Source organism: Meles meles, chromosome 21 (assembly GCF_922984935.1).
Source record: "Meles meles chromosome 21, mMelMel3.1 paternal haplotype, whole genome shotgun sequence".
NCBI classification, from domain to species: domain Eukaryota; kingdom Metazoa; phylum Chordata; class Mammalia; order Carnivora; family Mustelidae; genus Meles; species Meles meles.
The window spans coordinates 3888799-3914241 of NC_060086.1; the positions used below are offsets into that span (position 1 = coordinate 3888799).

The 25443-nt window shown below is 43.6% G+C and overlaps 1 protein-coding gene across 6 annotated transcripts in view; it reads right to left on the minus strand.

Moving 5' to 3' along the window:
* Positions 1–25443, minus strand: part of AUTS2 (activator of transcription and developmental regulator AUTS2) — a 1107048-nt gene that overhangs the window by 593102 nt on the left and 488503 nt on the right. For all 6 annotated transcript variants that reach the window (XM_045993027.1, XM_045993031.1, XM_045993028.1 and 3 more), the window contains one exon: positions 11264–11359. In XM_045993027.1, the coding sequence (XP_045848983.1) occupies positions 11264–11359 (96 nt within the window). The remainder of the gene's footprint in view (positions 1–11263; positions 11360–25443) is intronic.

Consider the following 25443-nt stretch of genomic DNA (forward strand, 5'->3'; position numbering starts at 1 on the left):
TCTTTTTTTTTTTTTTTCTATAGAAAGAAGACAGACTCTGTCTAAACTATACAGCAGAAATTGCCATAGAATACAGAAAAGATGAGGAGTTAAAATGAGGCTTGAAAACCAGAGATGTTTTAAAAAAGAACGCAACAAACAAGTGTCTTCGGATTCGAAAGCATCTGAAATGATACCAGACGCCCATGTGTAGGCAAATACTGCTGTTGAATCATGGAACAGGCTTCATTCTTGCTTTTTCAAATGGCAGAGATGCCATTTCATTCATATTTTCAATGCACCAGGTAGAAACGAGAGGCAGAAAGAGACTGAGAAAACAGAGCAAGAGAAAGTGTTTAGCAGTGAGAAGACGAGAATCTGAGGAAAAGCCAGCCTGCTGGCTATCTGATAAGCAATTTGGGGGCTCATTATAAGCCATCTCCTATCTCACGTGGTCTTTTCATTCTGCTGGGTTCTCTCTCTCCCTTTTTTTGTAGGTCCGACCACTGCTCCAGCAATCTCTGCAAATTACCCGCCTCGATCTCATCATGTTGCAAAGGAGAGCTCTCTCACAAACACACCGCTTCCCCTTTCAAGCCACAGGGGCTGTGGGGACAGTAATGGCATGCACAGCGGAAAGACATTTTCCGGGAGCTAGAAGGTTGCTGCTGGCATTCAGGTGTGCAAGCGGACGTTCATTAAACGCTCATTCTACTCTTCCTCGCTGCTCGCTACCGGACTTTCTTTCCATCTCTGTCACTAAGCTGTCATGGAAGCTGCTCATTAAAGTCATGACGTTAACATTTTTGTGCTAACAGCTTACCTGCAACAAGGGATTTCAAAATTCATTACCCATCTAAAATCGGTGCGCTCCTTTCCTTAGACATCTATACAGAGAGGCCACGGCTACAATGATCGCTCCTTGAGTATGGGATGGATGTGTACTTTACCCCTAAGAGGAGGATATATGCTCTGATCCTAGGGTCAATTTAAGTAGAATATTTAAAAATTGTTCCACAGCACCAATCGTGTCTAACATCCTTACCTACCCACCTTCCCGTTAGGATTTTCTCTCTTGGGAGTGAAAACCAGAGGATCATGCCAATGATCACACGGCCAAGCGCATTTCTAGGAAAGGTCACAAAGCAAGCTCATCCATGGGTTTTCTGGCGCATTTTAAGAAACAATGACAATCAAAAAAAAACTTGAAATCTTAATCCTAGGAAATGTGCCTTGGAGACAGGATTACTAAAAGCTAATAAAGACACAAACTGTATTTGAATGGGAATTACTACCAGGGGGACTCAAGTAAAAACAGGCCAACAATTAAAAACAGAAATACCGTACGATCTATTCCACTACTGTGTTTAACCAAAGAAAACAAAAACACGAGTTTGAAAAGATATCTGCACCCCTGGGATTACTGCAGCATGATTTATAACAGCCGAGATGCGGGAGCAACCCAGGTCCCTCCACAGGTGAACGGATAAAGAAAACGCGGTAAGGTTTCAGTGGAGTATTACTTAGTCAGGAAGAAGGAGATCTTGCCATTTGTGATGACACGGATAAACCTGGAAGGTTTGAGGCTAAATGAAGTAAGTCTGAGAAAGACAAATACCTTAAGATTTCACTGATGTGGAATCTAAAAAAATAGAAAAGAACAAACGAGAAAACAGACCCTGAAATACAGAGAACAAAGCCGTGGCTGTCCGAGGAAAGGTGGGAGGGGCAGAATAGGTAAAGAGGATCAAGAGGCACAAGCTTCCAGTTATTAAATGAGTAAGTCATGGAGGAGAAAAGTAGAGCATTGGAACTCGAGTCAGTAAGGCTGTCCTGATGCCATACGGTGACAGGCAATGAGGACTGCATGTTCACCACGTCACCAAGTCAACAGAATCCCCAAGTCAATACGTGGTACATCAGAAACCAATGAAACTCTGTACATTAATCATCCTTCAAAAAATTCTACAGATAAGAAACAAAGATAGAATAAAATTATCTTTTCAACGGAGAGTTTTTATAATTCCATACCACAAGGTTAAAATAGTGGAAATTTTAGGGAACATGAAGGCTAGGGTAGGTGATATTACGGGAAAGGATTTGCTTTTCTTTCTGTTTGTCATCATTCTTGTTAGTGATTGTTTTTGGTACTTAACATGCAGTAGACATGATTTTAAAAAGGGGGCGCCACAGCATGAAGAAAGCATCAGGTATGGAAATGGACCCCTCCGACTTCAATTTTCAACCCCCTGTTCCAACCCACTTCACCTGGTCGCCAGCCCTCACCTATACTCAATCCTTTCTGGCTTCTTTCCCTCACTGCATTCTTGGTCTTACCATTATCTGTTGTTTCCAATAAAGAGCAGATAAACATTTTCAAAAATAAAATTATAATAACATTCTTTTTAACATCATCCAGTGGCTTAAAAATGTGTAGTGGGTTGAACATTCTAAGAGTGTTCCCCCAAATCCATATCCACCTGGACGCTCAGAACACGACTCTAAGAGTTACTTTTATGTGCCACCTTGTCGAGGCCCCTGGTTACCCAAATACCCGGTCAAACATTATTCTGGGCATTACTGTGAAGGTGTTTTTGTACGAGCTGAACGTTTAAATCCACTGACAGAGCTCGTAAAGCACACTGCCCTTCCTAACGTAGGCGAGCTCCATCCGAACAGAACAGAAGCCGTTCGAAAGAATGAACATCGCCAGAGTAAGGGGAATTCTGACTGCACATGAGCTGGGAGGACGGCTTCACTCCTGCTTTCAGACTTCAACAAAATGGAGATTCCTCCTGAGTCTCAAGCCATCCAGCCTATGGAATGGAGTTACACCCTCCGTTCTCCTGGTGATCAGGCCTTTGGACTGAGACTGGAACTGGAACGAGCCATGGACGCCCTCGGGTTTCCAGGCTGCTGACCACAGATCTTCAGATCCGCAAGCCTCCATAACTGTACACGATTCTACACCCTACCCGCTTGGCCTCTCTTGAGACCCCTGACTCATATGAGGTCATATCACGACCCTGACCGATATGATGCCGTATCAGCGATACGTGCTGTAGAAGCAAGCACTACCATGAACTTCTTTGGAAAAAGGGTCTTTGCAGATATGATGAAGTTGAGGTCATACTAGATCAAGGCGGTTTCCAAACCCAGGGACGACTCTACTCTAGAAGCAGCAAGGACAGCGCAGAGCGACGCTGAGCAGAAGGCCAAGTGAGGACAGGCACAGACCCCGGAGTGCTGTGACTGTAAGCCAAGGAACACCAGATGCCCCCAGAGGTGAGGTGAGGAATGGAAGGTTCCTTCCTGGAGCCTCCTGAGGGATCACGGCCCTGCTGACACCTTTAATGTTGGAATCTGAGCCTCAAAACCTAGGGAGGTCATCAATTTCCATAATTTGCAGCAACTAGTCTGTAGTCCTCAATTACAGCGGCCCAAGAGACCAATGCCACGCTTGGCCTCCTTACCAGGCACTGGTAGGTCTCACGTGATCAGGCTCAGTCCCTAGATCCAGCCGCACCGGCCTCTTTTTTCCCCCACAAACATATGTCACGCTTCTCCTGACTCGCTCTGGATCCTGTTGCTCCCCCTACAGGATGCTGTTGCCACAGGTCTTCACGGGGCTGCCTCCCTGTCGTGAGTCAGGCTTCAGTTCAGACGTCATCTACAGAAAGGCCACCCGTCCCGTCACCCTGGTTCAAGGCGCCCCTCCACCCCTCACCACTGTTTTGTTTTCCTCAAAAAACGCGCGCTCTCAGAAAGTTTTCCTGCTTGCTCACAGCTCGCCCCCACAGAACGGGAGCCTCCCTCGTGCTCCCCAGCCAACGTCAAGCGCACGCACGGAGCTACCCGACACATTCGAGGTATCTGGTAGATGTTTCTGGATAATCTAACCGCTGCCACACCCAGGGAAACACGTGGATGTATGTTTCTGGAACAGAAAAGGGCAGGGACAAGCTGTCAGAGAAAAGGGAAATCTAACACAAATTTTGAAAAGGGAGAGCAGAGAAGAAACAGAAAGCAGGACTATGTTGCGGGACTGGAATTGACCAGATTGTCTTCTAACTACAGGGGCACTCACGGTTGGTGTGGCCCGTGTCTGCTGCTTCTTTCTTAGCAGCAAGTCACCCTGGCAAGAGTAAAATCTCCTTACAGGTCGGGTGGGAGAGGGGGAAGAACGGAGGCAAGGACGCACGCTGCGTGAATGGATGAGTGACCGCACGGCGGGACCAACAGACCCGGGAGTTCGGGGTAGCTGAAAAAGACGCAGGAAAAAACGCCTCAATTACGATGTCCAATGGTGCACATGGCTTCAACGATCAGGTTAGAGGACGGTTTCGCACAACACTTACTAGAATCCAATCCCTTCGCGTGATTTCCTGAAATGTTTCAATTCCTTCAAGGTCTTCAGCTCTTAAAAAGTACTAAACATCCTTCTCCCTTCTCATAACCAAAAACCTGACCCAAAGAACCGCTCGGAGAAAGGAGCCGTGCTACATACTCCTGCAATGAAGCATTAGAGCGGTTTTCTTCCATAGGACGGTGGGAGGAACTTGCTAGAGAAAGCGACATCAGAGGCAGCAGAGGGAAAAGAGAAAGAAAAGAAGAAGGTTTACAAAAGAAAAACCAAAGGTAGGAAGAGTAGAAAGTGCCACTAATTAAGGGGGAAAATGGTGGCTCAGAGGGACCAAGCAGAAGGCACAAAGATGAGCAAGTAGAGGGAGGGGGGGGATGATGAAGGGGAAGCTTCAGACTTCCTTGTGGAGGGCTCTGCAGACAACCCTCACGAGCGTGGACCCAGTCCAAAGTATCTTAAGAAAGTTCAATGGCGAGCTCGGATTCCTGGGGAAACAAGTCCCGCAGCCCTGCGGAGCACGGTGCAAAGGAAAGAGAGACGGGACAGGTGACACGGTGAGAGGCGCAGGAATCCTCTGTGTAACACGCACTGAGCCTCCGAACATGGGCCGAGTCAAGGAGAACACACCCGCACCCAAATACCTCTTTAAAAATACAGCCAGCAGATAAAGGAAAGCGCCTCAGTAGACCAGTGGGACAGAGGAAGGAGCAGAGCTTAACTCTGAGGGTACCAGCCCTGGGCTCCAATACCAGGACAGGGACCTAAGAGGGACAGACAGTTCCGGTTGGAGAAAAGCAGGTGAGGAGACATGGGATGACAAGGATTTTTATCTGAGAGGAAGAGTCCTATTGGTCATGGTGGAGAGAAGCAGGACTTGTCAAACCCAGACGGAAAAGGATTGCCAATTTAAAAGGGCCGAGAGGCTCCTAAGGCAAGTTCTAAATCGGGGCCAGAGAAAGGATAAACATGTCTGAGCACCACGGATGTGCCGAGAACGGTGCGACGCGATTCAAAGGCACCGTGCCAGGTGGTCTTTGCAGGAGACCTACAAGGTACGTGAAATTATCCCCATTGTACGGAAAAAGAAACCAAGACTTGGAAAGATCGAGTTCTTTGCTCTAGGTCACACAGATAATAAATAACTAAACTGCTTTTAAAGTTGGTGTGTTTGGGGGTGGCTGGGTGGCTCAGTGGGTTAAGCCTCTGCCTTCGGCTCAGGTCATGGTCTCAGGGTTCTGGGATCGAGTTCCACATCAGCCTTTCTGCTCCGCAGGGAGCCTGCTTCCTCCTCCCTCTCTGCCTACTTGTGATCTCTGTCTGTCAAATAAATAAATAAATAATCTTAAAAAAAAAAAAAAAAAACCTTGCTGTGTTTGTCATGAACGCGCAGGGCCAGTTCACAACTTGACGATTTTACTTACTAATTTATAAGTGGGTTTAGTCCCTAAATTCTGGCAACTTCCTCGGTTACAAAATTCTGTGTAAGTCAGAAGCAATACTGGCCCGCTTGAATAACTCATCATGAATATTTATATACTCGATTATTCCCCTTAACTTTCTCCTTAGCGACTAATCGAAACAAGTTACTGTGTCTCCTTGATGTGGACAATCTGCGAGTCCTTGCAGACAATCGCTCCCTTCTGGCAATACAGTTTGGGAATACGTAATTTAGAAAAGCCAAGCCCATTTGGTTTTGAAGCTTTACCCATGAGTCAAACCCTCTAGCTAAGCTGGAATTCTTTTTTCCTCCTCTTTTTGCCTGCCCAATTCGAAACATCCAAGCTGAAATAATATAATATCTTCATTAGCTGCACCTGGGAATAAGTCTCAATTGCCAAAGCTTCTAAAAATAACGAAAGTGAGCGCAAGACTTAGGGGAATTTTTATCTCAGCTGCAAAACCGGGAGTCGGTATGATGGACTCGTAGGGACCAGATACATTCTCTCACCTTAAACACCAACCAAATAACCAGACAGATGTATAAGGGAAGAGATTCTAGAAACTGGGCAACCGGCACTGCAAGACAGTGATCTTAGAGACCAGAGAGGCAAAGGAGATGAGCCAGGAAACTGCCCCAGCTTACTGCCTGGGCAGGGTTTTCATGCCCCAGTTGGGCAAGTTGGGGAGGGCCCAGCTGGGACACAGAAGTACCCGAGTTGAAAAGACGGGGCTGATGCCTGGAGGAGGCCAAGGCAGCTAGAATTTGTGAAGCAGAAGATGGGAGGGAAGAGAGCTTCACAGGGACAGACAGAACCACGAACGCTGCAAAAGGTCCCCCCTAGTCTCACCTGAATCCACCTCTACCCACGAGTTAGAGGAAAGTCCCCAAGCAAGGGGACACCCACTGGAGAGGAGCAGGCAGAGCAGTCCCCGGAGCCCACACGAGGCAGGAAATGGCCGGTGTTGCTACCAGCTGGCAAGGCTGGGAAACAATCACGTAATGCATCAGGAACCGGTCGGAAGAGTCAGTACTGGGGGAAAAGTGAGCTTCACCCTAAAGGCTGTTCTGGTTCCACCCAGGAAAGCCTAAAAGCAAAGCTCAGAAAAATCAAACTACTTCCAAATGACATAAATGCATCCCAAAATAAAGCTCAAGAAAGTTTTTAGAAACCAAAACTATCCCGCACCCAATAAAGAAAAATTCACAGTACTTGTCACGCCCTCAACATTGTTGAGCGTGCAAAGGAGACAGACAGGACGTAACCATCCACAGAAACAGACACGGAAGTGATACAGATGACATGACGAGTAGACGGAGGGCCTCAGAACAGTCGATAATAACTCTTTCCCGAAGGTTCGAGAAAGTAACGGAAGCACAAGCCTGGTGATGAGAGACGGTAAAACCACACAGAACAGAGCCAGCAGGGGTCCCTCATCTCCTCGTTCTCGGAGAGTCACTAAGGTCATTAGTTACTAATTTCCTTTAAAGAAAAGGTAGGGGCATCTTTATTTTTTAGGATACTGTGTGGGTACGTGAAGCCCTGGTATCCCAAAAAAATAATTTTGTGTGTTTGATCTCAGCAAATTTTGGACTGCAGCAGGCCCGAGGTAAGAATTTGCAACCTCAGAACGGCTCACGCAAAGGAAGTCAGTGGCTGGAGGTTCTGGAACATCTCACGAAATGTCAACTATTTATTTTTGTTCCTTTTCCTCCTCCTCCTTTTTTTTTTTTTTTTTAATTTCTCCCTTCCTATTTTTATCCTGTTGTTGCAAAAGGTATGAGTTTTAATAATTAATACACATCATGAACTCAAAGTATTACACAGATGGTCTTGATATAAAAATGGTAGGATTGTTATGGCCCTAATTTTTTTTTACATTATTCATAACATAGTTTGACATTTAGCCATTTTAGGTGTACAGTTTAGTGACAGTAGTTGTATTCTCTGCACTGTGGATGTAATTCTCCAAACTTCACCCAAAACAGAAACTTTGAAACCATTAATGAATTAGTAACTCCCAACACCTCACACCTCCCCACTCTCATGACAGGTCTGCAACTCCTATTCTGCTTTCTGACTCTAGGAATTCGCACATTCTAGGCTCTTTATCTGACTGGAACCATACAATACTTGTCTTTCCATGACTAGCTTCTCTCACTTAGTATAATGTTTTCAAGGCTCGTCTACGTTGTAGCATGTACGAGAACGTATCCCTTTGTCACGACTAAGTAATATTCCACTGTCCACATCGGCCGCTTTGTCTGTTCATCTACTGACGGACACGGGTGGCTTCTACCTTTGGTTACTGTAAACAATGCTGCACTGAAACTGCCACAGATCTCTGAGTAACTATTTTCAATTTGATTGGGTATACACCTAAAAGTGGAACTGGTGGGACACATGATAATTATATATTCAGTTTTTTGAGAAGTTGCCGAGCTCTTTTCTGCAGTACGGCACCATTTTCCATTCTCACCATCACGTGTGAGGGTTCTAATTTCTCTATATCCCTGACAACATTTATTCTTCCCCCACTTTTTTAAAAAAAATTTTAACCATTCTAGTAGATGTGAAGGTATATCTAGTTATGGTTTTGATTTGCATTTTCCTAATGACTATAATGAGGAGACTCTTTCATGCGCTTACTGGCCATTTGTATATCTTTTTCAGAAATGTCTATTCAAGTCCTGTGCGCATTTTTTTAAAGATTTTATTTATTTATTTGACAGACAGATCACAAGTAGGCAGAGAGGCAGACAGGAGAGGGGGGAAGCAGGCTCCCTGCCGAGCAGAGAGCCTGATGCAGGGCTCGATCCCAGGATTCTGAGACCATGACCTGAGCCGAAGGCAGAGGCTTTAACCCACTGAGCCACCCAGGCGCCCCTGTGCACATTTTTGAATATTAAAAACACTTAATGGTTTTATGATTTGCAAATATTTTCTCACATTCTATAGGGATATTTTTTTCACTTTCTTGATAATGCCCTTTCTTGCTAATGCTTTGGGGGCTGTATATTAGAATTCACAGCCAAATTCAAAATCAGGAAACTGACCCACATTTCCTTCTATGAGTTTCATGATTTTATTTCTTACACTCAGGCCACTCATCTATCGTGAGTTATTCTGTGTAAATGATGTAACACAAGGGTCCAACTTCACTCTTTTGTATAAGGAAATCCAGGTGTCCCAGCCCCATCCCTTGAAGAGAGAATTCTTTTCCAGCTGCACGGAGTTAACACTCATATCAGAAATCCATTGGCCATAGATGCGTGGGTTCATTTTTGGATTCTCAATACTATTGCAGGGGTGCCTGGGTTAAGCCTCTGCCTTCGGCTCAGGTCATGATCCCAGGGTCCTGGGATTGAGCCCCGCATCAGGCTCTCTGTTCAGCAGGGAGCCTGCTTCCTCCTCTCTCTGCCTGCCTCTCTGCCTACTTGTGATCTCCGCCTGTCAAATAAATAAATAAAATCTTTAAAAAAATTAAAATACTCAATACTGTTCCATTCATCTGGATGCCTACTCTGGAGCCAGGATTGTGCTGTTTTGATTACTATAGCTTTGCTGTAAGTTTTGAAACTGTTCAAGTGTGAGTTTCCTGACTTCGTTCTTTCCCAAGACTGTTCTGACTACCAGTGGTCTCATGCCATTCCACAGAAATCTGAGTATCTGTTTCTTCATTTTTGCAAAAAAGGATGTTGGAATTTTCAGAGGAATTGCCCTAAGTCTGTACATTGCTTTGGGTAGAATCTCAATACCGAGTCTTTGTATCCCTGAACACAAAATATCTTTTGCCAATTTCTTTTGATCTAATGGAACGTGAATTCAGGGCCACCAATCAGAGACCTCAGTGACTGTACAATACTGTACTCTTGTCCCCTGATCTAACGTGGCTTTCATTTCTCCACTGTGGGATGAAATTATGACTAACTAATCCTGGAGGAATTTCCAGAGTCTGTGAGATCTCCTATTAAAAACAAAGCTCAAGGGGAGCTACTTAAGTATTAAGTACTTTTAACAACCTAGGTAGGAAATACTGTTTCATTATTATAATTTACAGTTCCATCACAAAGTTCATGAAACACATAAACACACAAAGAAATACTTAGACACAGACATACCCACCCAGCAAAAGACCGAAGTTGTATCCTTTATATCATTGATACTAAACCTTATTAGAAGAGGAGGCAGTTGTCTATAACTAAGACATTAAGAGTACTACAGAAGTAATTACACTTTGTTTATTCCACTGAATTCTCTTAGAATTCAATGTTCTGTACATCGAGTCTCACTCTAAGTCTCTCAGACTTTCCTGAGAGGTGTGTCTCGGGACTGTCCACCTTGGATGTTGGAGAAATGGATGGGAGACGATTACAGGGAATGATTCAGTGTGCAGCAGCGGGTTCCAACCTCTTATGCTTATGAGCACCCGGAGTTAAACACCGCTTGGGGCACACTCCTACAGTACGGGTGTTTACGATTATATACCGGAGCTACTCCCAGCTCACCAAGCATTAGCAAAGTGCCATTGTCTTCTGTTTGTACACAAAAACCACTAAGTTCTATTATTTTTTTTCCCTGCAATGCACTGAATCATCCCATATCCCAGGATGAAGGCGGCTGCTTTAGAGTATTAAAAAAAAGAGGGAGACAAGAGGCAAAGGTCTTTTGTCCTTATTCTACGCCCTAACTCTGTTTCTTCTTCTTGAAACTCAGAGCCTCTGAACGGCTGTCTCTTTCTTGAGAGGACCGCTCTCACCTAGTCTGTTGATGTGCCTTCACTGGCAGGGCTAATAAAAAGGTCTCCCTATGTCATCGTTTTGTAAGAAAGCTTCCCAGTGTTGCTCTCAGGGTCGAGAATCCTGCTCTGTGACATGCTGGCTTAGCAGAAAAAAGAGCCCAGAGGATCAGGTGGTTCCCAGGAGTGGCAAACCATAATCTGCCCTGTCGGCGGACGGGGGGCTGGAGGGCAGTCAGAGGCAGGTCGGGGGCTGACGGACCCCTCAAGAGGCATGGCACGTTATCACAAGCATTTGCCAGGAAATAAAACCCCTTCTCTTGCCACGCAAGGGGCTAGTTACTTACCCCTTCCTACAGAAATAAAATGGCAGATGGGGATTGTTACCAATTTCACAGGCCAAGAAATGACAGAAAGCCCCAGATTCAATGACGCCATCCTGCAGCAGGAGCCGTTTTCATCGGCCGCCCTGACAACGGAAGGATCATCTCGCGCTCTGTCGTCTTCTGTTTCTCCGCCGACAAGTACTCCCCCCCGCCCTGTTACGTGTTAAGCCACATTTTGGGTCACACTAGAACACGGAATGGAGCCATCAGGCCGGGCTCAAGCACGTCTGCCAGGAGAGAGGAACTGTAATGCTCGCTCAGACCATGTGACGGGACGGGGTAGGAGCGCTGGGAGGCTGAGACTCGACCCGAGGAAGGTGCGTTCTGGTGGTTGCGTCTGATTTTTTTTTAAACTTACATCGCTGAGCCTTTCCCGAGAGCTGCTCCGGTGGAAGCCCTTGGACTCCCCGCTGTCGCTGTCACGGTCCCTGCAGCTGTTCTGGCCTGGCTTCAGCTGAAGGCAAAAGAAAAGAGGAAAAAGACAAAAGTCAGGGTCTCCTCACACAAGCAGCCTTTGCCCATGTTCCTTAAGTCTTGTCAAAAGTGAACAACTGAAGGGCCTGCGTTTTAACATTCTTCTCATCTTCTGAGTCGCACCAGGCAAGCTGCCGCAGGAAGAAACACGGAGGAGAAGCAAAACATTTACCATAAAATGTCACTGTAAATAAGAGTGAGCAAGCCGGAAAAAAAAACAAAAAAACAAAAAACCACTTGATAAAAATTTAACAAAGGTCCATGAATCTTGGAAAGTAATCTTCCCCCAGATTTTTTCCTCTGTTCTACTGGGAGGTTTTTTTTTGTTTTGTTTTGTTTTTTGCCAATAAAAAGACCAAAAGCACTGAATTAGCTAAAGTCAGATTACACTACCGTTGGGGGCCCACCTTTTTCCCTCTGTCCCCTTAAGAAAGAACACAACAAAAGAGAACAGAAACAATGTTTTCTTCTAGGAGAAAATGATGAGATGCTGCGTGTTATCCTTTCACCACTGGGAAGATCCTGATCCCAATTTCGGAGACAACATTCTGGAGGTCTCTCGGCAGATTTTAAGAGGACCCAGATTAAGACCTACAGCTTAAGGAATTAAGCCGCGACTCCTTCAACAGACACGTATTAAGTGCTACCTCTGTACCTGATCCCAAGAGCTGGACCGGTGACACCAAACCAAAAAAAAAAAAAAAAAGCTTCTCTGACCTTACGAAGCATTTTAGCATTTCCTGCACATCTATCCAGCTCTGATTTTCGTGTTCAGAAAATTTTCCACATTTACCCATCTTTGATTTTTATGTTCAGAAAATTCTACACATTTACCCAGCTCTGATTTTCCATTAAAATGAATAAACACACAGAATCTCAAACCAGCAGTCTGGAAAAGACTGTAAGACACACACATATGGGCCATTAGCCGGCAACGTCATCATCAAGAACCAACTTTGCAGGGACCCCAAGAAATCTGACGCGGGTTACAACGCACGGCCATTCTATAATGTCCTTAATCTAGCAAAGGAAAGACTGCGAGACAGGCAAATACAACAGACAAGGAAATACACATAAAGGGACGCCAAAAAGTAGCCAGTGACATTTGGAAGACAAGTCATCTCTGAAGCCTTGGGTTTCAAAAGCAGACTGAGGTCACGTGGCTGAGAGGGGAGGGGAAGATACTCTTGATGGGAGAGAGGCAGAAAGCAAAGGCAGGAAAGCAACATGCTAGGAAATGATCAGAAGGAGTCTTATCTGAAACAGAGACTTCCTTCTGGGAGGAATAGGAAAAAACATTACTAAGGGGTCCATGGATCAGACATGGAAAGTCTCAAACAAAACACGAGTCCCATGCTTCTGGGCAGGAGGGAATTTCAGAGAGAAGAACGGGTAATAGGTAGCACAATTTTTGCCTGCAGGTTTTCATGTGGCTCCGGGGCCAAAGGGGAACGTGAACCAAGACGAATGGAGAACGAAATCTGAATCCACACGCCCTGTCTCATGTGCCTCTTCTAAAATCTGCTGTTCAGATCCCACTTTGGGTCACACCATCTAATAAGCTGTCCCCAAAACCCACCATACAGAGCGCTCCTTTCTGCTTCCAGCCTTTCTACAAATCTACTTTTATCACTTTCTTCTAAAAATCCCTTTCTCCAGAAGTCTTCTCTAATGGAACCCAGAAAAATGATACTCATTTTAGCTTGTATCCTCCCGGGCCCTTAAGGGCTTAGTTTCCTTCTACATTACTGCGAAATCTGCTAATTCTAAGTTAATTCAGACACAAGCTATATGAGCCTTTTCTTATTACTATGGAATAAAAGTTCAGAATATTGTCATTCTCTTCAAGTTTTCATTTTTATACTTACAATAAAGGGGAATTTAATGGAAAATGAACACCACTTTCTCTCAATTTCCTGAACATGTCATGTCCATTTCTGTCCTGCATCTGTCTGTTCACGCTAGGTTTCCTCACCCCGTGGGGCACACCCTCAACTTCTCTGTGGTTTCCAGGTCAAGACTGTTTGGAAAGCTCGGATACGATCACCATGCTCTTTGAAGAGCTCTTTCTTTGTCTTCCTTCTCTGATGTGCTTTCCAAGTTTAGGTGATACACCATTCTTCATTAAAGGCCTTGGATAATGACGATCCATTTTCTGTTAAATGAACTGGACGGATGATAACATCTATACGTGGGGTGGGTACTCTAATTTATAGGCCATGTCGTAATTTTTATCTTCCTGGATCGGAGTTGAGGAACGCATGTAAAGCTACCTCTGCGGTGTGGATGACGAAACAAATGGAGCACATGAGAACTGGGAACAAGGTCTAGGACTCAGTCCATGTCTGTACGGCTCCCTGCTCTGCCCACTCGACTTCTTAGAACCCATTCAGATGGCAGCATTTCACATGAAAATAACGAGTCTGCAGCGTTCAGTATTCTCAATGGAGTATGTTTTAGATATATTTGTGGTAACTGACTTCATCCACAAAGAAAGAAATCTTACAAGGTGATACTTGATCTAGAGATGTTGACAAAAACTCAGTCCCTCCACCTAGATGGGAAACAAACACGTGGCAGAGAATTACCCATTTAAGAGCAGAAAGATCGCTCCTGGTATCCATCCACCTGGCTTCCCCAAATCTGGACTTTGCATTTGGGTCTCTTCCATGTTTCTTCATGGAAGGAAAGTGATGACTTCAACAGGCTTGACAGGAGACTTCAGTGGCTCTGACGTCTATCATCTGGCTAAATGTTGATCTAGGCTAAGGGCAAAACCCACAGAGGACTGAGACGGAGCAGCTTCCTGGCCTGCTCTGAGCTCTGCCAGCAAAAGCACTTGAGTGAATTCTCTTTGGAGAGACTTACATAAAAATCCAGCCCACACTACCCTTTTCTCCTCCAAAGCCAGGCTCAAGTTTAAAGGAAACTTAGGATTTTAAGCTGTCAGACAGCTCAATATTTCAAAGAAATAGATTGACTACAGTAAGTACTAAAGCTAAACCACAAGATTTCAGGCGAAGAAGTATTCATTCCTAATCCCATGAATACATTGAAAACTGGCATTTTTAGCCATATCCAATGGATCATTTGGGGTAGCAGAGCTAACTTAGAAGTTGTAATCCTTCACCTGAAATTCCCAGCTATTACCTACAACCAGAGACATTACAAAGGCCAGGTGCTGGCTTAAACATTTAAAGACCTAAGGAAAATCGATCTGCCCGCATTGACTCATCCCAGCATCCACAGCGGCTGTTGTAAGACAGCTTTCGCTATGACAGATGCGATGAGATCTCCTCTTATCATCTTCTAGATACTTTAAAATACCTTGCTTATTTAAAAATTACCGTAATTCGCTCCTATTTCCATTAGTGTCTTCCCATCAGAATATTACACAATTAGGCTCCGGATTAGAACAAGACAGATGAAGTAAAAGAAAGCTGGTAGGGGCACCTGGATGGCTCAGCAGTGGGTTAAAGCCGCTGCCTTCAGCTCAGGTCATGATCCCAGGGTCCTGGGATTGAGCCCCGCGTCGGGCTCTCTGCTTAGCTGGGAGCCTACTTCCTTCTCTCTCTCTGCCTGCCTCTCTGCCTACTTGTAATCTCTATCTGTCAAATAAATAAATTTAAAAAAAAAAAAAGAAAGAAAGAAAGCTGGTGACTGGCATGAGTGGCAGGAATCCTACCAGTAAGATGACAATTTCTATAAAACGGAAAAGGCCGGATTGTTTCCCATGAGATTCCACGGTTGACAGTGTATATAGAAACTCTGAAGCTGTGATCTTGTTAGAGTTAACTGTTATTAATGGCTGATTAGGAAAATAACGGCCCATGGTTTCATCGCTGCTGATGAACATACAACGAAAACCCATCACCCCGGACTCAGTGAAGATACAGCCGTTCCATACACCCCTGCCAAGATTTGCGAGGCGGGCGATGCTGCTCTTTTCAGCTTCAGTATGGAGGGTTCAAGAAGCTAGAGGCTCAGGAGGTTGTCATTAATTCTTCAAACAAAATTCACAGAAGGATGAAGTACGTGGAGAAGACACCTAGGCCCGAAACTCAAGAGGAATGATGTGAATTTTGCACTGCGATGCAGAAAAGCATCCAAAGCAATCTCCTACCACCGTTTTCGGTTCCTCAACGCAGCATAAATCCTGTCTCGGACTGCTGAGCTTTCCTGCAGGGATCTGAATGAACCCCACACAGTGTTTTAAAAACGCTGTCAAGAAGCACAGACTTTTCTTTGTTTCCAAGAAATTTGGTTTAACATTCCTAACATCAAAACAGCAAGAATTTAATCTCATAAAAATGCTGGTTTTCTTTTTCAAAATCAAACTTTCCCTATGGGTTGGCTCTTCCCCAGATACTGGGTGCATGTGTACTACTTTCATTTCTTTTATTCGCAAAAAGTTGGCACAGGATGTTTTATTAGTTTCAGGTGTACAGCACAGAGATTCAACATCTCTGAATGTAATTCTATGCTTCCCAAGAGTGCAGGTACCACCTGTCACCATACGACACTATTGGAAGGCCACGGGCTATATTCCCTTTGCGGGACCTTTGGTTTCCGTGACTTACTCAACTCTACAACTGCAAGTCTGTATCTCCCACTCCCCCTCCGTCATTTTGCCCATCCCTCCTCCCACTTTCCTCTGCCAAACACCGGTTTGTTCTCTGTATTTATTTATTTTCTTTTTTTCTTAAAGATTTTATTTACTTATTTGAGAGAGATCACAAGTAGGCAGAGAGGCAGGCAGAGAGAGAAGGGGAAGCAGGCTCTCCGCTGAGCAGTGAGCCTGATGCGGGGCTCGATCCCAGGACCCTGAGATCATGACCTGAGCTGAAGGCAGAGGCTCGACCCACTGAGCCACCCAAGCGCCCCAAGTCCTATTTTTTTTAAAAAAACAAGGACATCTAATATCTGTTAGGTTAAATAAATAAATATCCAATTATTTGTTAGTGAGAAGTCCTAAGTTTAAAAAAAGAGAAGGGGGGAAAAAGACAAAGGATTAGAAATAAACGGTTAGCTGAAGTCACAGGTCCAAGACCGTCATCTTAGAGTTGCAAGAGGTGCCTTCTTTACCTTTTACACTTCTGTACTTTATACTGAAGGAGAAAGTGACCAACTTCCACGTGCCCACGGATAAAGTAAAGAAGTATCTTAAGTAACAAAGGAAATGGAGATGGGCGTCTTTCGCATCCTCCTAACGGGAAGCAAGAGCGCTGAGCCACAGGAAAGGATGCAGATGCTCAAACACTCAGTCTGACTTAGGCAGGACGTCATGAACTTGGTAGTTCTCAGAGACCACGTTTTCCGGTGCAGGTGGGCCAGGCCACAAAGAACATCAAAATAAATTCCAAAATGTAAAAATCACAGGAGCAGCCTCCTCTATGATAAAAATCAATGACTATCTCCTTTAGAATTTTTTAAAATCTTTTTTTCAAACACATTTTTAAAAATCTCTCCACATGGGGCGCCTGGGTGGCTCAGTCAGTTAAGCATCTTGAGCTCAGATCGTGATCTCAGGGTCCTGGGATCGAGCCCCATATCAGGCTCCATGCTCAGTGGGGGCCTGCTTCTCCCTCTTCTGCTCCCCCTACTTGTGCTCCCTCTCTTTCTCTGTCAAATAAATAAATAATATCTTTAAACAGAGGGGGGAGACAAACCATGAGAGACTGTGGACTTTTGAGAAACAATCTGAGGGTTCTGGAGGGGAGGGGGATGGGAGGATGGGCGAGCCTGGTGGTGGGTATTGTGGAGGGCTCGAGTTGCATGGAGCACTGGGTGTGGTGCATAAACAATGAATTTTGGAACACGGAAAAAAAATAAAATTTAAAAAAAATTCTATAGTTCCAGTTGAGTCAAAGACAAAATCACAAACACATCATTTTAAAAGAAAATAAAAACTAGAAATATGTAAGGTAAAAAATTTACAGGATGCTGTAAATTCTGTGCTGGATAACTTTCTAAACTTTCTAAAAAGTGGAAAATAAGAGAAATAAATAGCCTAGATGCAGAGATCAAAAAGACAAAAAAGCATTGGCAGGGAAAATTAGAGAAAGGCAATTCCTAAGATGAAAAGTACAGGGGAAATAGTAAAAATGAAAAGTACAGGGGCACCCGGGTGGCTCAGTGGTTAAGCGGCCGACTCTTGATCTTGGCTCGGGTCATCATCTCAGGGTCTTGGAACTATGCTCCACATCAGGCTCTGGGCTCTGCGTGGAATCTGCTTGAGGATTCTCTCTCCTTGTGCCACCCTCTTGAGCACTCACTCTCTCTCTTTTGCTCTCTACCTCTCTCTCAAAATAAATAAATACATCTTTTTAAAAAATTGAAAAGTACATAATGAATTGGAAATTAAAATACTGGACATAATCCATAAACCAGAGCATAAATGGGAGTGAAACCTGCAGAATCAAGAGAGACATAATTGGAGTCAAGATGGCGGAGAAGTAGCAGCCTGAGACTACATCAGGTAGCAGGAGATCAGCTCGATAGCTTATCTAAACATTGCAAACACCTACAAATCCAACGGGAGAGCGAAGAGAAGAAGAACAGCAACTCTAGAAACAGAAAATCAACCACTTTCTGAAAGGTAGGACTGGCGGAGAAGTAAATCTAAAACGACGGGAAGATAGACCGCGGGGGGAGGGGCCGGGTCCTGGCAAGCGGCGGAGGAACGGAGCACAAAATCAGGACTTTTAAAAGTCTGTTCCACTGAGGGACATTGCTCCAGGGGCTAAACCGGGGTGAAGCCCACGCGGGGCCAGCGTGGCCCCAGGCCCCGCAAGGTCACAGAAGGATCGGGGGTGTCGGAGTGTCGGAGAGCTCGCAGGTATTAGAACGGAGAAACCGGCTGCAAAGACAGAGCCGAGGACTGAACTCTCAGCTCGGGGTTACCTTGACTGGTCGCGGGCTGGGTGAGCTCGGAGCGCGGCTAGAGGCTGGGGATACGGGACTGATTGGGTGCTGTCCTCTGGGGGCGCACTGAGGAGTGGGGGCCCAGGCTCTCGGCTCCTCCGGGCCGGAGACTGGGAGGCCGCCATTTTCATTCCCGTCCTCCGGAACTCTACGGAAAGCGTTCAGGGAACAGAAGCTCCCAAAAGCGAACCCGAGCCGATTACTTAGTCCGGCCGCCGGTAAGGGCGGTGCAATCCCGCCTCGGGCAAAGACACTTGAGAGTCACTACAACAGGCCCCTCCCCCAGAAGATCAACAAAATATCCAGCCAGGACGAAGTTCATCTATCAAGGAGAAAGCAGATTCAATTCCTAAGACAGCAGAGCAATTCCAGAGGAGGAGAAAGCAAAGCACGGAACTCATGGCTTTCTCCCCATGATTCTTTAGTCTTGCGGCTACTTCAATTTTTTTTTCTTTTTTCAATTATTTTCTTTTTTCTTCTTCTGCTAAATTTTTTTTAAAAACTTTTACCCTTTTCTTTTTTAACGTTTTTTGACTAGTTCATCTAAATATATATATTTTTTCTTTCTTTTTTATATTTTTTTATTTGTTTTATTTTTTAAATTTTTTTCTTTCTTTTTTTTTTTTTCTTTTTTTTTCAGAACCTGTTTTTTATCCCCTTCCCCCCCCCCCCCCCCACAATTTGGGGTCTCTTCTGATTTGGTTACAGCGCATTTTTCCGGGGTCTTTGCCACCCTATTAGTAGTTTATTTGCTCCTTCATATCCTCTTATCTGGACAAAATGACAAGGCGGAAAAAATCACCACAAACAAAAGAACAAGAGACAGTACCGAAGGCTAGGGACCTAATCAACACAGACATTGGTACTATGTCAGATCAAGAGTTCAGAATGACGATTCTGAACATTCTAGCCGGGCTCGAAAAAGGCATGGAAGATATTAGAGAAACCCTCTCTGGAGATATTAAAGCCCTTTCTGGAGAAATTAAAGAACTAAAGTCTAACCAAGTTGAAATCAAAAAAGCTATTAATGAGGTGCAATCAAAAATGGAGGCTCTCACTGCTAGGATCAATGAGGCAGAAGAAAGAATTAGTGATATAGAAGACCAAATGACAGAGAATAAGGAAGCCGAGCAAAAAGGGACAAACAGCTACTGGACCATGAGGGGAGAATTCGAGAGATAAGTGACACCATAAGACGAAACAACATTAGAATAATTGGGATTCCAGAAGAAGAAGAAACAGAGAGAGGAGCAGAGGGTCTATTGGAGAGAATCATTGGAGAGAATTTCCCTAATATGGCAAAGGGAACAAGCATTAAAATCCAGGAGATGCAGAGAACCCCCCTCAAAGTCAACAAGAATAGGTCCACACCCCGTCACCTAATAGTAAAATTTACAAGTCTTAGTGACAAAGAGAAAATCCTGAAAGCAGCCCGAGAAAAGAAATCAGTAACATACAATGGTAAAAATATTAGATTGGCGGCAGACTTATCCACAGAGACCTGGCAGGCCAGAAAGAGCTGGCATGATATATTCAGAGCACTCAACGAGAAAAACATGCAGCCAAGAATACTCTATCCAGCTAGGCTATCATTGAAAATAGAAGGAGAGATCAAAAGCTTCCAGGACAAACAAAAACTGAAAGAATTTGCAAACACCAAACCAGGTCTCCAGGAAATATTGAAAGGGGTCCTCTAAGCAAAGAGAGAGCCTAAAAGTAGTAGATCAGAAAGGTACAGAGACAATATACAGTAACAGTCACCTTACAGGCTACTAATGGCACTAAATTCATATCTCTCAATAGTTACCCTGAATGTTAATGGGCTAAATGCCCCAATCAAAAGACACAGGGTATCAGAATGGATAAAAAAACAAAACCCATCAGTATGTTGCCTACAAGAAACTCATTTTAGACGCGAAGACACCTCCAGATTTAAAGTGAGGGGGTGGAAAACAATTTACCATGCTAATGGGCATCAGAAGAAAGCTGGGGTGGCAATCCTTATATCAGATCAATTAGATTTTAAGCCAAAGACTATAATAAGAGATGAGGAAGGACACTATATCCTACTCAAAGGGTCTGTCCAACAAGAAGATCTAACAATTTTAAATATCTATGCCCCTAACGTGGGAGCAGCCAACTATATCAACCAATTAATAACAAAATCAAAGAAACACATCAATAATAATACAATAATAGTAGGGGACTTGAACACTCCCCTCACTGAAATGGACAGATCATCCAAGCAAAAGATCAACAAGGAAATAAAGGCCTTAAATGACACACTGGACCAGATGGACATCACAGATATATTCAGAACATTTCATCCCAAAGCAACAGAATACACATTCTTCTCTAGTGCACATGGAACCTTCTCCAGAATAGATCACATCCTGGGTCACAAATCAGGTCTCAACCGGTATCAAAAGATTAGGATTATTCCCTGCATATTTTCAGACCACAATGCTCTGAAGCTAGAACTCAATCACAAGAGGAAAGCTGGAAAGAACCCAAATACATGGAGACTAAACAGCATCCTTCTAAAGAATGAATGGGTCAACCAGGAAATTAAAGAAGAATTGAAAAAATTCATGGAAACAAATGATAATGAAAACACAACAGTTCAAAATCTGTGGGACACAGCAAAGGCAGTCCTGAGAGGAAAATATATAGCGGTACAAGCCTTTCTCAAGAAACAAGAAAGGTCTCAAGTACACAACCTAACCCTACGCGTAAAGGAGCTGGAGAAAGAACAAGAAAGAAACCCTAAACCCAGCAGGAGAAGAGAAATCATAAAGATCAGAGCAGAAATCAATGAAATAGAAACCAAAAAAACAATAGAAAAAATCAATGAAACTAGGAGCTGGTTCTTTGAAAGAATCAATAGGATTGATAAACCCCTGGCCAGACTCATCAAAAAGAAAAGAGAAAGGACCCAAATCAATAAAATCATGAATGAAAGAGGAGAGATCACAACTAACACCAAAGAAATACAGACAATTATAAGAACATACTATGAGCAACTCTACGCCAACAAATTGGACAATCTGGAAGAAATGGATGCATTCCTAGAGACATATAAACTACCACAACTGAACCAGGAAGAAATAGAAAACCTGAACAGGCCCATAACCAGGAAGGAGATTGAAACAGTCATCAAAAATCTCCAAACAAACAAAAGCCCAGGGCCAGACGGCTTCCCAGGGGAATTCTACCAAACATTTAAAGAAGAACTCATTCCTATTCTCCTGAAACTGTTCCAAAAAATAGAAATGGAAGGAAAACTTCCAAACTCATTCTATGAGGCCAGCATCACCTTGATCCCAAAACCAGACAAGGATCCCACCAAAAAAGAGAACTACAGACCAATATCCTTGATGAACACAGACGCAAAAATTCTCGCCAAAATACTAGCCAATAGTACATTAAAAGGATTATTCACCACGATCAAGTGGGATTTATTCCAGGGCTGCAGGGTTGGTTCAACATCCGCAAATCAATCAATGTGATAGAACACATTAATAAAAGAAAGAACAAGAACCATATGATACTCTCAATAGATGCTGAAAAAGCATTTGACAAAGTACAGCATCCCTTCCTGATCAAAACTCTTCAAAGTGTAGGGATAGAGGGCACATACCTCAATATTATCAAAGCCATCTATGAAAAACCCACCGCAAATATCATTCTCAATGGAGAAAAACTGAAAGCTTTTCCATTAAGGTCAGGAACACGGCAGGGATGTCCATTATCACCACTGCTATTCAACATAGTACTAGAAGTCCTAGCCTCAGCCATCAGACAACAAAAAGAAATTAAAGGCATCCAAATTGGTAAAGAAGTCGTCAAACTATCACTCTTCGCAGATGATATGATACTATATGTGGAAAACCCAAAAGACTCCACTCCAAAACTGCTAGAACTTGTACAGGAATTCAGTAAAGTGTCAGGATATAAAATCAATGCACAGAAATCAGTTGCATTTCTGTACACCAACAACAAGACTGAAGAAAGAGAAATTAAGGAGTCAATCCCATTTACAATTGTACCCAAAACTATAAGATACCTAGGAATAAACCTAACCAAAGAGACTAAGAATCTATACACAGAAAATTATAAAGTACTCATGAAAGAAATTGAGGAAGACACAAAAAAATGGAAAAATGTTCCATGCTCCTGGATTGGAAGAATAAATATTGTGAAAATGTCTATGCTACCTAAAGCAATCTACACATTTAATGCAATCCCTATCAAAATACCATCCATTTTTTTCAAAGAAATGGAACAAATAATCCTAAAATTTATATGGAACCAGAAAAGACCTCGAATAGCCAAAGGAATATTGAAGAACAAAGCCAAAGTTGGTGGCATCACCACTTCAAGCTCTATTACAAAGCTGTCATCATCAAGACAGCATGGTACTGGCACAAAACAGACACATAGACCAGTGGAACAGAATAGAGAGCCCAGAAATCGACCCTCAACTCTATGGTCAACTAATCTTCGACAAAGCAGGAAAGAATGTCCAATGGAAAAAAGACAGCCTCTTCAATAAATGGTGCTGGGAAAATTGGACAGCCACATGCAGAAAAATGAAATTGGACCACTTCCTTACACCACACACGAAAATAGACTCCAAATGGATGAAGGACCTCAATGTGAGAAAGGAATCCATCAAAATCCTTGAGGAGAACGCAGGCAGCAACCTCTTCGACCTCAGCCGCAGCAACATCTTCCTAGGAACAACGGCAAAGGCAAGGGAAGCAAGGGCGAAAATGAACTATTGGGATTTCATCAAGATCAAAAGCTTTTGCACAGCAAAGGAAACCGTTAACAAAACCGAAAGACAGCTGACAGAATGGGAGAAGATATTTGCAAACGACATATCAGATAAAGGGCTAGTATCCAAAATCTATAAGGAACTTAGCAAACTCAACACCCAAAGAACAAACAATCCAATCAAGAAATGGGCAGAGGACATGAACAGACATTTCTGCAAAGAAGACATCCAGATGGCCAACAGACACATGAAAAAGTGCTCCACGTCACTCGGCATCAGGGAAATACAAATCAAAACCACAATGAGATATCACCTCACACCAGTCAGAATGGCTAAAATGAACAAGTCAGGAAATGACAGATGCTGGAGAGGATGTGGAGAAAGGGGAACCCTCCTCCACTGTTGGTGGGAATGCAAGCTGGTGCAACCACTCTGGAAAACAGCATGGAGGTTCCTCAAAATGTTGAAAATAGAACTACCCTATGACCCAGCAATTGCACTACTGGGTATTTACCCTAAAGATACAAACATAGTGATCCGAAGGGGCACGTGTACCCGAATGTTTATAGCAGCAATGTCTACAATAGCCAGACTATGGAAAGAACCTAGATGTCCATCAACAGATGAATGGATAAAGAAGATGTGGTATATATACACAATGGAATACTATGCAGCCATCAAAAGAAATGAAATCTTGCCATTTGCGACGACGTGGATGGAACTAGAGCGTATCATGCTTAGTGAAATAAGTCAATCGGAGAAAGACAACTATCATATGATCTCCCTGATATGAGGACATGGAGAAGCAACATGGGGGGGTAGGGGGATAGGAGAAGAATAAATGAAACAAGATGGGATTGGGAGGGAGACAAACCATAAATGACTCTTAATCTCACAAAACAAACTGGGGGTTGCTGGGGGGAGGTGGGATTGGGAGAGGGGGAGCGGGCTATGGACATTGGGGAGGGGAGGCGAACCATAAGAGACTATGGACTCTGAAAAACAACCTGAGGGTTTTGAAGGGTCAGGGGTGGGAGGTTGGGGGAACAGGTGGTGGGTGATGGGGAGGGCACGTTTTGCATGGAGCACTGGGTGTTGTGCAAAAAGAATGAATACTGTTACGCTGAAAAAATAAATAAAAAGGGAAAAAAAAAAAAAGAGAGACATAATTACAAATCTAAGAATAAAAAGAGATAAAGAGCAAACCAAAGGCAGAAACATAATAATGTGGTAATTTAATAATATATAATGTGAAAATAATATAAGAACATGATTATTACTATAAAAATGTGAGAATAAACACACTTCTAAATTACAGTACCGAACATTCTAAGGTGGTACTGTCAAAATCACAATCAAATAGTGCGAACTCTTAAAATTTTTTAACAAAATTTGATTCAGAGCATTAAGAAAAATCTGCAAAGCTAATCTGTTCCAAAATCCACTATATAAATGAAACACAAAGGGAGCTAAGGAATTTTTTTTTTTAATTAAGAGAGCTGCAGGGGCGCCTGGGTGGCTCAGTGGGTTAAGCCGCTGCCTTCGGCTCAGGTGGTGATCTCAGGGTCCAGGGATCGAGTCCCGCCCGCATTGGGCTCTCTGCTCAGCAGGGAGCCTGCTTCCCTCTCTCTCTGTCTGCCTCTCTATCTACTCGTGATCTCTCTCTGTCAAATAAATAAATAAAATCTTTAAAAAAAAAAAAGAGAGCTGCAAAAACTTGAATAAATACAACAAGTTAAATTCAATAATAAAATGAAGGGTAGTTCCACCACGTTCTAACTGAATTTTTCCGAAGAATATAGGAGACCACCGATTTGCAAGTGGACAAAAGGGAAATTTCTGAGTTGATGGCAAAGTTCCAAACCTGGAGTACTGTGACGATCATACGACCCTATAAACGTACCAAAACTCACTAAATTGTACACTTACGATAAGTGAAATTCAGGGCATGTAACTTACATTTCAGTATGGAGGTTTTTTGTTTTTTTTTTTTAAGATTTTATTTATTTATTTGACAGAGAGAGATCACAAGTAGGCAGAGAGGCAGGCAGAGAGAGAGAGGAGGAAGCAGGCCTCCTGCTGAGCAGAGAGCCCGATGCGGGGCTCGATCCCAGGACCCTGAGATCATGACCTGAGCCGAAGGCAGAGGCTTAACCCACTGAGCCACCCAGGCGCCCCTGGAGGTTTATTTTTAAAAAGTGAAAGATTTTGTCATTCTTCTCTCTTACTCCAGAAGCACTTCCTTATTAAGGACTTACCTGTTTGGTCAGGTACAGGGAAGGGAGACCCCTTTCTTTTCTTTTTTTTAAAGATTTTATTTATTTATTTGACAGAGAGAGATCACAAGTAATCAGAGAGGC